The 15892-nt window shown below is 42.9% G+C and overlaps 1 protein-coding gene across 2 annotated transcripts in view; it reads right to left on the bottom strand.

Annotated features, from left to right (window-relative positions):
- Positions 1 to 15892, bottom strand: part of cdk5rap1 (CDK5 regulatory subunit associated protein 1) — a 143996-nt gene that overhangs the window by 23747 nt on the left and 104357 nt on the right. For both annotated transcript variants that reach the window (XM_082156762.1, XM_082156761.1), the window contains exon 12: positions 15157 to 15297. In XM_082156762.1, the coding sequence (XP_082012888.1) occupies positions 15157 to 15297 (141 nt within the window). The remainder of the gene's footprint in view (positions 1 to 15156; positions 15298 to 15892) is intronic.

Below are 15892 nucleotides of genomic sequence, written 5' to 3' on the forward strand. Positions count from 1 at the left end.
AATTCGTACGAATTCGTACGAATGATAAAAAGTTGGCTAATTCGTACTAATTCGTACGACCTCACTCGTACGAATTTGTACGATTTGTCTAAACCCACGTGATGGGTAGGTTTAGGGGCGGGGTCAGGGGTAGGTCATTCGTATGAATTCATACGAATTGGCCAATTCGTCAAATATGTACGATTTTGCAAAAATCTTACTAATTCGTACGAGTCAGGTCGTATGAATTCGTACGAATAAGCCACTTTGTAGAATTTGTACGTTTTCCCGTGAGATCGGGCTGGATAAACACATCAAATACACAAAGCTTGAAATGTCTTCAAACGAAATAATTCAAAACGAAAAGATATGTGCATTTCTCTCTAGGTGCGTTCACTACAAATATGGCGATTGTCAACTTCATCTTTGCAGTCGAAACTGTCAGAAAACACTTGTTTATTGATAAAAATTTTGCACGCATCACCGGATTTACAAATACACATCTTGCTTATTGCACGCACACATATTATGTCGAAAAAACGAAATATTATGTTGAAATAACATTATTATTAATAATACGTCTTTTAGAATATTTGATTAAATGCTGATTGTTGCGCTTGTTCAATTGAATAAAATGAAAACTTTAATTGTGATAATTAAAATAATTGAAAATTAAATATTTAGTGGCCAAGTTTTGCTAATTTATTATATAGGCTATTATATGCCTATTGCCTATATTAAGTAGGTCATATTAAGACAAGGCATATATTAAGTTATTTTATCTGTTATGAGAAAAATAAATCTAACGAAATCTAAAATCTAAATCTAATAAATCTAAAACAAAATTCTAACGCCAATTCAACATGCCAGAATAAAACCTTATTTTTGAACAATGCGTAACGCCACTCGGCCTGGTGTGCCAAAACACTACATTTTAAACTTCAATGTTTAATTCTAAACAATCTCAAAACGCGTTGTGACATTTTTTTAAAGCAGTATAGCCTATATACATTAAGGGCATTGAAACCAGGATCTTAACTAAAACGCGTTCCGCGTAATCTCTCAAAAATTATGCCTAACTACTCCATGTATATTTTTTTTTAAGGACTGCTTTTGAAAATCACTATAAATTACTATGCAATTGTATCGCTCACGAGAGCTCTTCATTTATCTAATTCCTCAATAGAATAGTAAAAATATTCAGCGTCATTGCGCCTAATATCGTCTCTATTTTTAACTTTTGATTCTATTTTTTCAGTTCTAAAATTGATTCTATCTTTGGTTCTATTCTGTTGTAGCCTAATAGGCCTATATATATATATGAAAAATATGCCTATTAGGCTTAGGGTTTTATATTTAACCCACTTACATTTTAAAATACGGCAATTGCTGCTGTTTTGCACAATGTCCCTTTGCGCCACCTGGCGGTCATTTTGGGAACGACTTTGAAATGCGGCTGGTTTATTTTTGCCGCGGTGATTTCGCCGCGGCAGCTGGCGCGGCGGTAATAGGCATTCTGGTTGTCCACCATCTGTATATAGTATGTTTTGTCAAAAATAATTCAACTAAGATGTTATTATAGTGTTTGTTCCAATGTGGGCTATATTCAAACTAATGAATCCTTAACTTTTAAATGTATGATCAAATGTATACTTTAGTTTTTACAAAGAAAGATTACACCTGAAATATTGTTAAAATGTTAATTGTTGCTGTAATTGTGACCTTTTTAATAAAATAGCAAAAACTATATTTACAAGGTAGATGTAAACAAAATCTTAAAAGGTCAATATAAGCCTTCTCTTTTAATTATTTTTATTGTGTTTTATTAGTGACAAATTTGGGGAGAGCATACATATTCCAAAACTTTCTGAAAATATAGTATGAGAATAAACTGCACAATTACTAGAAATGTTTACCTTGGATATTATACAAGAATGCAAGAATACACAATTTGTGGAAAAAAATAAATAAATTCCGAGATGTTTCCAACTGTGAACCAATTTTGTAGAATATATATTGTCCTTGCATTCTTTCTTGTGGCTCAGTGACACACCTGAATGAAAGGCTCATTATGCGAATCATTGTCTTCTCAGGTGTGAACCACATCATTATTCATGATCATTAAAGGGGGGGTGAAATGCTATTTCATGCATACTGAGTTCTCTTACGAGAGGTCTCTCGTACTTGCGTAAGTATCTTACGCTAGGGGAAAACCTCTTTTCCTTGAGATATTGAAGGCAAAAATGATCCTTAATTTTGCAATAACGTAAAACGCATTGCAGCAGCATGCAGACATGGGCGAGACAGCTCGCGCGCCCATTGGCTGCTCTGCGGCAACTGCACCAGCCTATCGATAGAGGCCCCTCAAGACATCAGAACCAATGAGGGTGCTTCGCGCCCATTACGTCATGTCCCGCCGAAAGCGGGTGGGGCTAGGGCTATAAATACGGCCCAGAGAGGCTGGTTTGGTCAGTTTTTCATCTCTTCAGCGGGCTTACGCATCGCTGGATCCTGAGAGGAAGCCGCGCCGTCTGATTCAAGCACCCAGCGGGATTAGTCTGCATCTGAAGCTGCCGGTCGACAACTCGCCGCCTTCAGTCGCCGTTCCTGCTCACGCTTTCCGGCGTACATATCCTTTTCTCTGCTACTGTGTTTTGTGTATGTGTGTGTTCGCCGCCGCGACACACACTCCCATTGCACTAAAAGAGCCGGGCGTCTTTTTCAAGACGCCCCTTTCCTGAGGACGCGCAGCTCTCGCGCTCGCTGACGGCGACTGCCCTCACTGTGAGCTAGTTACTGCCTATGGTGACTCTGCGGACTCACCTGGCATCCTTCTCCGAGACTGCGCCTCCGCCCCCCGCCCCCCCCCAACACGCAAAGCTTGCCGGTGCGCCCGCTTGCCTTGCCTGCTTGCCTTGCCTGCTTGGAGGATGATACCTGCTCTCCCTCTGTTCGAGCTGCGCAAACCGCGCCGTTCACAGGGGATGTCAGGAGCGGACGGTCACGGGGCTAGCTTTCTCTCTCCCTCTGTTCGAGCCGCGCAAACTGCGCCGTTCACAGGGGAGGCTGGAAGCGGACGGTCGGGGTTAGTTTTTCTTTACGTACAAGAAAGCTATACCCTGCCCCTGTGCCCCTTTCACGCGTCACTCACCGGCGAAAGGAGAAAAGAGCGTTTATAGTCCCGCCGAAGCTGGACTGACCTGAATTTTCTCACACATTTCTCAGTTCCCTGATCAGGCGACTGGAAATATAAATATTGCAGCGCCTGCAAGCAAACGCCGAAGAAAACATGTTGACGGTCTTATATGCTCGTGCATCTGAAAGCCTTTGTGTTCCCCTCTGTGGCTCAGTGGCGGAATCTTTGGTTTTTCGCACGAGAGACCGCTGTTCGAATCCCGGTCTAACGGCAGATAAATTATGCCTCCAATGCTTCGCTCTGTCAGTTCCCTGAAAGGCGACTGCAGATGTGCATTTTGCAGCCAACGAGCACGTTGTACAACCCGCTCGCCTGCACCCAAACACCGTTTCTATGGTTCCCGCGCGTCACTGGCGTAAGGAGAAAAGAGCGTTTATGTCCTGCTGCGGCCGGGCCGAATTCTATTTCTCATACATTTCTCATTCCCTTCTGAAGTTCAGGCGACTGGAAATGTCAATACTGCAGTGAGCGAGCCTGTTGTAATGCACGCACGCACGCCTGCATACAAACGCCAGCATGTTGACGCTCTCTGATAATACTCGCGCTAACTAAATGCATATGTGTCTTCCCCTGTGGCCCAGTGGCAGATTCTCAGGCTATCGCGCGAGAGACCCGTGTTCGATTCCCGGGTCTACCGGCAGATAAAATTATGCCGTCAATGCTCGCTCTGTCAGTTCCCTGAAAAGGCGACTGCAGATGTGTATTTTTGCGTTGTACAACCCGCTCGCCTGCACCCAAGCACCGTTTCTATGGTTTCCGTGCGTCACTGGCGAAAGGAGAAAAGAGATCTCATTTCTCTGGAAATGTCAATATTGCAGTGGACGAGCCTATTGTAATATACGCACGCCTGCAAACAAACGCCAGCATGTTGACGCTGTCTGTTTCTATGGCAACTTCTCGCTCGTTCAGTTCCAGTAAATGCGACTGTTCCAGTGTATTCTGCAGTAAACAAGTCGGCGACACAGCCCGCTTGCCTGCACACAAACGCCGCTTTTACAGCTACCCAGATAAATCCCATAAGAGTGTATTTTCTGGTGTTCCGGCCACGCCCGATGGTGTTATGAGTGTAGACAAAATGCCCACTGCCCAGTGCTCATTCCTACACAGAAACACAGCCCGTCACACAGGGCTCGCGCACATGAAATCGACCCAGATCGATTGCGCATTAAATGTGGTAAATGTGCCCACTGCCCAGTGCCCACAAACACTACGTTCTGCATGTCTCAAGGTTTCTGTAAAACGAAACCAACATGCATTCGCTCTGCTCAGGCGGACAATGCTCTCAGTGTTGTAAATGTGGGCGTGGGATAGCGGGCACATTAGCTGTGTCACACATAGACATGACAGGTTTTACGGGACTCTCCCAGCCCTCCCCCTCTCGGTTGACCACCGCAGAGGAGTCGAGCGCGGGCAATCTGCCCGCTGTTATCAGCGCGCCCCCTGCCTCAAATGTCATAAGCGCGACGCTTATGTTGCAGCACACTGAAGCCCCTCTGTCGCTGAGCGACCAGAGCGTGCTTCGCATTCAACCCATAGCCATTCGTGCAAACGCATGGGCAAGGCTACCCGGGGTTTCGAAGTAGGTGCTAGACATTATAGAAAGAGGCTATTCGCTACAGTTCGGTCAACGCCCGCAACGCAAAGCGGCGCGAATCGATACTACGGTGAAAAGGAAGTAGCACACCTACTTCGAGCCAAAATAGCGAAGCTACTGAGCAAAGGGGCTATAGAACCCTTATCACAAGCTCAGAGCGGAGGGGGCATGTACAGCAGATATTTTTCTGGTACCCAAAAAAGACGGGGGTCTCAGACCCATGCTAGATCTAAGACGACTAAACAACGCACTTCTGAAACGACGGTTCAGAATGCTCACGACCAAGAAAATCCTCTCGCAAATTTGCCAAGGGGACTGGTTCATGTCGATAGATCTGAAAGACGCTTATTTTCAAATACAAATAGCGTCACGTCACAGGCGATTTTTGAGATTCGCCTTCGAGGGTCAGGCATATCAGTACACAGTCCTGCCATTTGGCCTATCCCTGGCACCTCGCACATTCACGATGTGCATGGATGCAGCGCTCGCACCCCTCAGGCTCCGAGGCATACGAGTGCTGAATTATTTGGACGATTGGCTGGTTCTAGCTCGATCACAGTCGGAGCTCATAGAACACAGGACCATATTACTCAATCACCTCGAGAATTTAGGTCTCACAGTCAATTGGGCGAAGAGTTCGCTGTCTCCCAGTCAGAAAATATATTTTCTGGGCACAGATCTGGACCTCGCTGTCTATGACAGCACGGCTGTCGCCGCAGCGCAGACTAAGTATTCAGCGAATGACAGGGATTTTTCACCACGGCGCTTTAGTCCCGCTCAAAAAGTTTCAAAGGATGCTGGGTCTCATGGCTTCAGCATCCTCAGTGCTTCAGCTGGGTCTGCTTCGCACGCGCCCACTGCAGTATTGGTTGAAAGCGCGCGCCGCGCAGAGCTTGGACCTCCGGTCTCGCGCGCCTCAAGGTCGATCAGAAATGCGTCACAGCTCTGAAACCTTGGACAGTGACCGACTGGTACCGGTCAGGAGTAAGCCTGGGGACTTCCTCGAGTGTGAAGGTGGTGTCTACGGATGCCTCAACCTCGGGATGGGGAGCGCTGCTCGAGGGCAGACCGTTATTCGGCCAGTGGTCGGAACGGGAGAAGCTTCTGCATATAAACTGCCTGGAAATGATGGCAGTCGACAACGCGCTGAGGCGTTTTTTGTCCCCAGATAAGACACCACGTCTTGGTCCGTTCGGACAACATGTCAGTGGTGGCTTATATAAATCACCAAGGAGGTATCAGATCCAGAATCCTTCACAGGCTGACGGAACACCTCCTGGTCTGGGCTCAGCACAATCTGCGCTCGCTCAGGGCAGCGCATGTGCCCGGCCATCTGAATGTGGGACCAGACAGACTGTCCAGAAACTATCTTCCGGCAGGAGAATGGTCTTTACACCCACAGACAATCAAAACTGCTATGGGGGACATTTGGCAGAGCGAAAATAGACCTATTTGCGTCTCAAGAGAACGCTCATTGTCAGGAATTTTTCTCCAAGAGCAGGGATGCGCTGGCTCACGTGGCCCCGCTGCCCCCCTGTCACGCTCCTACCCCAGGTGTTAGAGCGAATCAGGGAGAGCGGATGCCCGGTGCTACTCGTCGCCCCATTTTTGGACAAACCAAGTCTGGTTTCCAGTCCTGATGCAGCTGACGAGTACCACCCCGTGGCCGATACCGGTGAGGAGGGATCTCCTCTCGCAGGCAAACGGCTCGATCTGGCATCCTCACCCGGAGCTTTGGTCCCTACATGTGTGGGCCATCAACGGGTACCCGTTAACCTCCCAGCGGGAGTGTTAAACACGATCACACAGGCTAGAGCTCCATCTACGAGGCGGCTCTATTCCTCAAAATGGTCTGTGTTCACTAGCTGGTGTACAGCGAGTGGCACTTCACCCTCACGCTGTGGGGTGCCGGAGGTTCTCTCCTTTTTACAAGAGCTTCTGGATAAGGGCAGAACCCCATCCACGCTCAAAGTTTATGTGGCGGCCATAGCAGCGTTCGCTGAACCACCGCTTGGCCAGTCATTAGAAAGGAACGATCTGGTCATTCGCTTCCTTAGAGGAGCTAAGAGGCTGAACCCTCCCAGACCTTCCTCAGTTCCCGTTTGGGACCTTTCCACGGTTCTGGAAGCCATGAAAGGTGCCCCATTCGAGCCAATACAGTCAATAGACCTGAAACTCTTGTCTTTCAAAACAGTGTTTCTTCTGGCTCTCGCTTCAGTGAAGCGCATAGGGGATTTGCAAGTGCTCTCAGTGAGCGCGACGTGTATGGAGTTTGGGCCTAATGACTCGAGAGTCATACTCAAACCAAAGCACGGATATGTTCCTAAATCCCTCAATACACCGTTTAGGGCACAGGTTATCTCCCTGTAGGCCCTGCCGGTATCTGAAGAGGAAGGGGACGCAGGCTTCCTTTGCCCGGTCAGGGCGTTAAGAGCCTATGTGTCTCGCTCATCTGTTTTCAGACAGACGGAGCAGCTCTTTGTTTTGTTCAGCGGACGTTCTAAGGGACTAGCTGCATCAAAACAGAGTCTATCCAGATGGATAGTTGATGCTATAGCGCTAGCTTACACATCCAAGGGCCTGCAATGCCCGATAGGTGTCAAAGCGCACTCCACAAGAGGCATGGCCTCGTCGTGGGCTTGGTCCAGTGGGATTGCCTTGCAAGATATCTGTATGGCGGCAGGCTGGGCCTCCCCGTCTACATTTATAAGGTTTTATAACCTCGAGGTTCCCGCTTTACAAGCTAGGTTGCTCTCGGTTTAATTTTTCAGTATTGCCCGCCCGATGCTATCGGCTCAGGATGCTGAAACTGCTAGAGCGTCGATCACTGATTGTCTGTATACTTCTGTGGGCAGTGCGTAAGTCCCCCATATTTACCAGTCCAGGCCGAGTTCGCCCTGGCTGTGTGGAACACTTGATATAACATGCTCTTATCAGAGCTCCATATTACAGGAATGATGCTATTCTAGCCCCTCTTCCCGGATTCTCTGTGAGTCCCTTGTGATTAGGCACTGTATGAGCCCCGGGCACCTGCCCTTGGGACTTTAGTGTTATGTCTCAAGCACGCACGGCGTTTTACATTGTGTTCCCCTAGCGTAAGATACTTACGCAAGTACGAGAGACCTCTCGTAAGAGAACGTACTCGGTTACTAACGTAACCTCGGTTCTCTCTAGAAGAGGGAACGAGTACTTGCGTATCTTGCCGTGCATGCGTCATGTTCTGATTCGCTTCAGCGATGAAAAACTGACCAAACCAGCCTCTCTGGGCCGTATTTATAGCCCTAGCCCCACCCGCTTTCGGCGGGACATGACGTAATGGGCGCGAAGCACCCTCATTGGTTCTGACGTCATGAGGGGCCTCTATCGATAGGCTGGTGCAGTTGCCGCAGAGCAGCCAATGGGCGCGCGAGCTGTCTCGCCCATGTCTGCATGCTGCTGCAATGCGTTTTACATAATTGCAAAATTAAGGATAATTTTTGGCTTCAATATCTCGAGGAAAAGAGGTTTTCCCCTAACGTAAGATACTTACGCAAGTACTCGTTCCCTCTTCTAGAGAGAACCGAGGTTACGTCAGTAACCGAGTACGTTTTTTACACTGTTAAAGAGTTGGATTCCCATGCTAAACATGGACAAAGTTTAAAAAATTAAGTTGTACGTTTGATGGAGTATTTCTGTGCCAAAAATACTCCTTCCGGTTTGTCACAAGTTTCGGAAAGTTTTTTTTCGAGTATGGGCGTGTGTGACGTCAGATGCGGCGGAATTTCCTTATACGGGTCCTAATGGCACTTCTTCCGGAAGGGCGCGCGCGCACCCGTAGACCAGAGCGAGAAAGCGAAAGCAGCACGCCCATCAAAGCACTGTGCTCGGCTTTAGGGAAGTCATCGGCTGCAGTCAAAGGACTTAAAGAAATAAAGTATGTCACCAAAGAAGTGTGTTTTTGGTTGCCAGGGCAAGACAACCCTGCACAGATTCCCAAAGAACCCAGCGTTAAGGGACCAGTGGATGGAGTTTGTTTAAAGGAATTAAATTCTTCCAGTGGAAGGAATAATGTGTAAAATCTTTTATGCAGACAGTCCTAAAGTACATTTAGTAAGCTAATTGTATGCTATCATATTAAGTCTTACAAACTACAACTTTACACATTATAATGCATTTCAAGACATAAGTATAACCGGTTCTATTTCTTGGCAGCAAACGTTTTCCACCTCAGTTGGCATCAAACTGCACTTCCCACATGTACACCTTTAAAGAAAATAAATAAAAATACGACGACATAAAGTGGAAATTAATCATTTACAAAAACCGCTAAGCAAATACAGTTCCAGTACACACCACATAGAGACGTCCTGCTGTAGTCGTTGCTGCTGCTGCTCGTGTTCAATTTCAGCCTCGGGATCTGATTCTGGATCATAAATGTATGGCTGAATCTGATTGTTAGTCATGGTTTGTTTTGGATAACGTTTTTTTCCTCACGGTAAAGGATGTCACAGCTTCCAGACGCTCTCAACGCAAAAGCTGCGCGCGCTCGTGATTCTTTAGCTCCGCCCACACGGCACGCCTCCAGCCGCTCGGTTTTTTACGGAAAGACTCGGTACAGCCTATCTTTCTTTTATAAATTTAATAAAACTAAAGACTTTTTGGAGATATGAAGGATGCAATACTACTCTATAGGTACTCAAGATTAACATGAGATTGACTGAAACTGAGTGTTTCACCCCCCCTTTAACGCCCCCACGCATATTGTCTTTCCAAACAAAAAGTGTCCTATAAAATTTAAATCAATGTATTGTTTAATCTGAATGATTAGGCAGGATGATTTTCAGATCATTTTGAAGCAAAAACTCTAGGCGACAACATCCATTAGTCAAAAGTCTTGTGGACACATATTTAGTATGTGTTTTTTGGCCTTATTTCAGAAACTTAAATTTTTAGTTTTTTCAATAACCATGCATAAACATTATTCTCTCAAAAATACAAACATGTACATACATGTTACTCACAGATTATGGTAGCCCTGTTTAAATAGAGTGTAATTACACCTTTGCCATTAATATGTTTATAAGCAACTGAAAAAAGCACAAATGTCAGGGCATGTCAAAACATCTCAAGGACCCCAAAAACACCTTAGACCCCAGAGGATTTACATTAATATAGCTACTTTTTGAGGGGGGATAAATGCTTGCCAATATTTATGAATATTACACATTGTGGTGAGCAGGATGAGGCTGAGGTCCGTGAGAGAACTGAGCGAGGCCGGTGGCGTGATTGATGATGAGCGACACCTGCACGACGCACTGGTCTCGTATCTCTCACAGAGGAGTGGAAACATAAAAGGAGGAGCGATGACAGTGAAGGATGAGAGGACCCGGCCTGGATTTTATGTGTTTTGTTTATGTTTTATTATTTGTGTGCGCGGCAGTCGACCATGAGGGGCTGCCGCCTTTACTTTCATTTTGTATTTGTTTATTTATTAAAATACGTTGAATGGGTCTCATTCATGAAACATTCGTAAATATTCGAGTAAATATGTGAGTGATTTGTGTGTAAAGAGACCTTCCCGAAAACTCTTCTCCTGATTCACAAATACTTCGTAAACGTCAGATGTGATAGTGACGCGCGTGCACGCTCATTCTCAATTACCATAAATCCCACCCATTAAATCCGACTGACAACTATATATGGGCATCATACAAACCCGATTCCAAAAAAGTTGGGACACTGTACAAATTGTGAATAAAAACAGAATGCAATGATGTGGAAGTTTCAAATTTCAATATTTTATTCAGAATACAACATAGATGACATATCAAATGTTTAAACCTCTGGGGTCTGAGCGGTTTTCTGGGCCCTGGAGGTGTTCTGACATGCTCTGACATTTGTTTGTTTTTTCAGTTATTTATAAACATGTTAATGGCAAAAGTGTAAATTCACTCTATATAACACAAACAGGGCTAGCATAATATCTGATCAACATGCTTGTAAATCTTTGTATTTTTAAGAGAATAATGTTTATGCGTGGTTATTAAAAGAAAAAAAAAAGAAAGTTGCTGAAATAAGACCACAAAACACATTCTAAATATGTGCCCACAAGACTCTTGACTAATGTATGTTGTCGTTTCTAGTTCTGGCTTCAAAATGATGTGAAATTCATCCTGCCTGATCGTTCTCTTTAACATTGTAAAAAACATTGATTTAAACATTGTAAAACAGTTTTTTTTGTCAGAAGAGGTTTATGCGTGGGAGGGGTAATCGCTCATCAATATTAATGAGATTCAGACCAGGGGTGTGACATAGACACTCCCCCAATGACTAATGGGCCATCAAGAGAGGCAGCCTGAACAAAGTAGAGGAGATTCAAAGGTTTTGTTTTTCACTGTTTTATTGTAATTCCTCTATGAGGAGGAACTAAATGTTTTAAATTTGCAATGTTTTAAACTCAGCTGTGGTCCAGGTTCCCGTGCAGGCAGGAATCTCAGAGTCTGTGGAACCATATCAATGTCAGTCTCTGTTTTCCATGACAGAGTAGACTGCTTGTTGCTTGTCTGAATGTTTGTCTTGGCCCTCTTTGCAACAGGTGTCTGATGATCACCATCACCTTTATAGCTGTAAAACAAACAAACAACTGTGAGCATGTTTGGAGATGAAGGAGATGCAGCTACATTCCTGTTTTAAAAAAAGTTGAAAACTATTATAACATAAATATTTCAAAGTATAGTAGCCTACCATTAGTCTATATGAATAACTGATGCAAATAATTGTAGACACGTGCTGTAGGCATATATTGCGTGTAATGGGCCATTACCGGAGATAGCACAACGCAAACATTAACACATTTGCAATTCATCAGCTGGGCATATTTACACATTTCAGCACATACACACATTTGCAATAGATATTTGCAAGCACTCTTCGTTGATGATAATGAGGCAGCATAAACACTAGTCAAAATATAATCTAAACATACATAATATTTTCTAAATTAATTTCAAAATTCTAACTTTCATACAGGCCTATAATCTAAACGTTGTACATATATACAGCATGTCTAGGCTATGCTGTATAAAGTCTTCTGAAGGCACGCGCCGAAACGCGTTTGTCCAAATAAGTTTATTTATGCATGAAGCCTCTCTCCTACTTTATACAGCATAGCCTAGATCCAACCAGTAAAATCTGTAGCCTACGTTTATTTAAAATAGCTTGTCAACTAATTTCTCTGTACTGTAGGCTAATTGGCCTACATGTTGTAGCCTAGTCATTAAATAAAACAATTTAGTTCATATTTAGGTTTAAATAAAATCTTTTTTTTTTTTTCATTTATGTTGATTATATGAAAAGTGAAAAGCATGAGTAAGATCATGCGCAATCGCGAGACAAATGGAGTGGGCAGACATGATTTTGACCATTTCATTAAGTTTATTTTTTGTATAAAGCCTTTCTTTAAAGTGAATTTCGTTTTGTATTAATTGTATCTTAATTTTAATTGTTGTTTCATCAACCAATTGCCTGTATTTAATACATAAGAATTAAAAATAGCAGGAACTGGAGGCCTCATAAATGAACCCAAACTCATAAGCTTTGCCTAAAATACCAGAGAAATATATAGAAAGCTCGAAATGTGTTATTTTAAACAAAACTATTAAAAACGAAAGAAAACAGACTGCATGAAGCCTCTCTCCTACTTTATAAAGCATAGCCTAGACCATTTAAATATAATTACTCTGAATGACAAGTATGGAAATGGTCCAACCAGTAAAATATGTAGCCTACGTTTATACAAAATAGCTTGTCAACTAATGCAAGTAAATTTAAAAAGACTTACTCATCCGAAATATTATCCACGCCTGGATCAAGTCGCTCTTCAAAATACAAACGTTCGTTGTCAGAGTCCTGTTCTTCTTCTGAGGAAAAAGTGAACTCTTCATCGCTATCCAGGACTAGCTGAAGGGCTGTGTGTCATCTTCCAACGGCGCAGGAAAGTGAATGAATGAAACTTGCTGGTTTTAAAGCATTTCAGGGGGCTTTTTACCTTATTTTGCATAGATCACCTCAGCACATTATCTTATGAATAGTGCGCTCTGCGAGTGGGTGTGAACTCATTTCAGGGGGCATTTACCTTATTTTGCATAGATCACCTCAGCACATTATCTTATGAATAGCGTGCTCTGCAGAGGGCGTGAACTCATTACAGCTAATTAGATGAGACGGGAGAAACTGTACTTCTCTTTAGTTTCATACAGATTACATTGCAGGAGAATATTTGTTTTCAATGTGAACTGTTTTATTTAAAAGTAGAAATTTAAAGCTTTCTTTAGACGCATGTTTCATGGTTGTGTGATAAGTATTCGCTGAGTTGCAATTCATTTTCCAGACTTGTTTCAGAAAGGTTTTTGCAGAGACAGAGTGAGCTGAAAGCGCACCCTGTTTATTTTATTTATTTAAAAATAAAAACAAGGTTTTGATGTTAATGTGAGTGTACACAAAAAAAAGAAGACCCTCTATAGTTTATAATCATGTATTTATTTTATTTATATGACCATACATGACGGATTTAAGTTTATGTTGCTGCTATGTGAAAAAAAAATCCAGCAAAACGCGTCTGCGCGTTTCTCGACCTCAGAGGGTTAAACTGAGAAAATTTATAATTTTAAGGGGAAAATAAGTTGATTTTAAATTTCATGGCATCAACACATCTCAAAAAAGTTGGGACAAGGCCATGTTTACCATTGTGTGGAATCCCCTCTTCTTTTTATAACAGTCTACAAACGTCTGGGGACTGAGGAGACAAGTTGCTCAAGTTTAGGAATAGGAATTTTGTCCCATTCTTGTCTAATACAGGCTTCTAGTTGCTCAACTGTCTTAGGTCTTCTTTGTCGCATCTTCCTCTTTATGACGCGGCAAATGTTTTCTATGGGTGAAAGATCTGGACTGCAGGCTGGCCATTTCAGTACCCGGATCCTTCTTCTACGCAGCCATGATATTGTAATTGATGCAGTATGTGGTCTGGCATTGTCATGTTGGAAAATGCAAGGTCTTCCCTGAAAGAGACGACGTCTGGATGGGAGCATGTGTTGTTCTAGAACTTGGATATACCTTTCAGCATTGATGGTGCCTTTCCAGATGTGTAAGCTGCCCATGCCACACGCACTCATGCAACCCCATACCATCAGAGATGCAGGCTTCTGAACTGAGCGCTGATAACAACTTGGGTTGTCCACTTGGGTTGTCCTTGTCCTCTTTAGTCCGGATGACATGGCGTCCCAGTTTTCCAAAAAGAACTTCAAATTTTGATTTGTCTGACCACAGAAAAGTTTTCCACTTTGCCAGTCCATTTTAAATGAGCCTTGGCCCAGAGAAAACGCCTGCGCTTCTGGATCCTGTTTAGATATGGCTTCTTTTTTGACCTATAGAGTTTTAGCCGGCAACGGCAAATGGCACGGTGGATTGTGTTCACCGACAATGTTTTCTGGAAGTATTCCTTGAGCCCATGTTGTGATTTCAATTACAGTAGCATTCCTGTATGTGATGCAGTGCCGTCTAAGGGCCCAAAGATCACGGGCATCCAGTATGGTTTTCCGGCCTTGACCCTTACGCACAGAGATTGTTCCAGATTCTCTGAATCTTTGGATGATATTATGCACTGTAGATGATGATCACTTCAAACTCTTTGCAATTTTTCTCTGAGAAACTCCTTTCTGATATTGCTCCACTATTTTTCGCAGCAGCATTGGGGGAATTGGTGATCCTTTGCCCATCTTGACTTCTGAGAGACACTGCCACTCTGAGAGGCTCTTTTTATACCCAATCATGTTGCCAATTGACCTAATAAGTTGCAAATTGGTCCTCCAGCTGTTCCTTATATGTACATTTAACTTTTCCGGCCTCTTATTGCTACCTGTCCCAACTTTTTTGGAATGTGTAGCTCTCATGAAATCCAAAATGAGCCAATATTTGGCATGACATTTCAAAATGTCTCACTTTCAACATTTGATATGTTATCTATATTCTATTGTGAATAAAATGACCTGTTTGGTGAGTCTTAGTCTTGTTCAAGTTCATGCTTGTTTATTGCCAAGCCATGTTCAAGTTTAGTCCTCACATTGAGCAGTTTCCCATTTCCTAAGGACGGCACTGCATATAAACCCATACCATATAGCCAATTGTTCATATTGTTGCCATATGTTAATTATTCTACCAGCCTGCTCTAAACTGCTCAATGTGGATAATTAGGCATTAAGTTTTAAGGTATTAAAAACATTACAGCTACAAACTTTTTCAAAGCTGCTTTGAAACAATTTGTAATGTAAAAAGAGTAAATTAATATAATTTACTTGTCATTAACAATAAATTGATTACTCCAATATTAGAGAAATAACAATTAGCAGCATACCTTGACTAACACATAATCTCCAGGTTTAATGGGGACCATCTGAAGCTTCTCCGGTTGAACACGCAAATCTGTTTTAGGAAAAATTACTTTCACATTTCCATCATTTCGACCACAAAGTTCCTCAGAGGTTCTTTTACTCTCCTGTAAAATATCAAGAAAGAAAAAAATTCTGTAAAAGCTAATCATGCATAATGCTTAGGGGTGTGAGTCTTTTAGGCATTCAAAACATCGCTAGAGCATCTAAGAGTATTACAAAAGTATCTAAGAGTAAATCTACAACAATTTCCCCTTCCCACTAAAGACAATCTATAATCAGATGAAACTGATAAAATAAAATTTATATCAGAAGCAATTTAAAAGAAAATAAATAAATAAGTATATTTGGTGAAATGTTTCATGGTTCCATAAGGCGATATTTGGAATAACATACTACCTGGCTACTGATTAAGTATACAGCTCTGGGAAAAAAAGAAAGAGAATGTACGGCAGCCATTCCTCTCCAGTGTCTACTGAATTCCAAAAAAAGCACGCTCATTCTACTTAATGAGCTAACAATTAGGTGATCACCTGAACTAAATCATATTTAATAAGGAAACCTCTGACGTGATCGCTATCCTCTTGTAATACGACCAGCTGGATAGTAAAAACTCTGCTAGAAGGACCTCGAAGGTAATTGCAAAAAATTTTATTAAAAAATTTAATAAATATTGGCCATGCCAAAACAGTTAAAAAGAAA

The sequence above is a fragment of the Leuciscus leuciscus genome (assembly GCF_965113295.1).
Source record: "Leuciscus leuciscus genome assembly, chromosome: 23".
Lineage (NCBI taxonomy): Eukaryota > Metazoa > Chordata > Actinopteri > Cypriniformes > Leuciscidae > Leuciscus > Leuciscus leuciscus.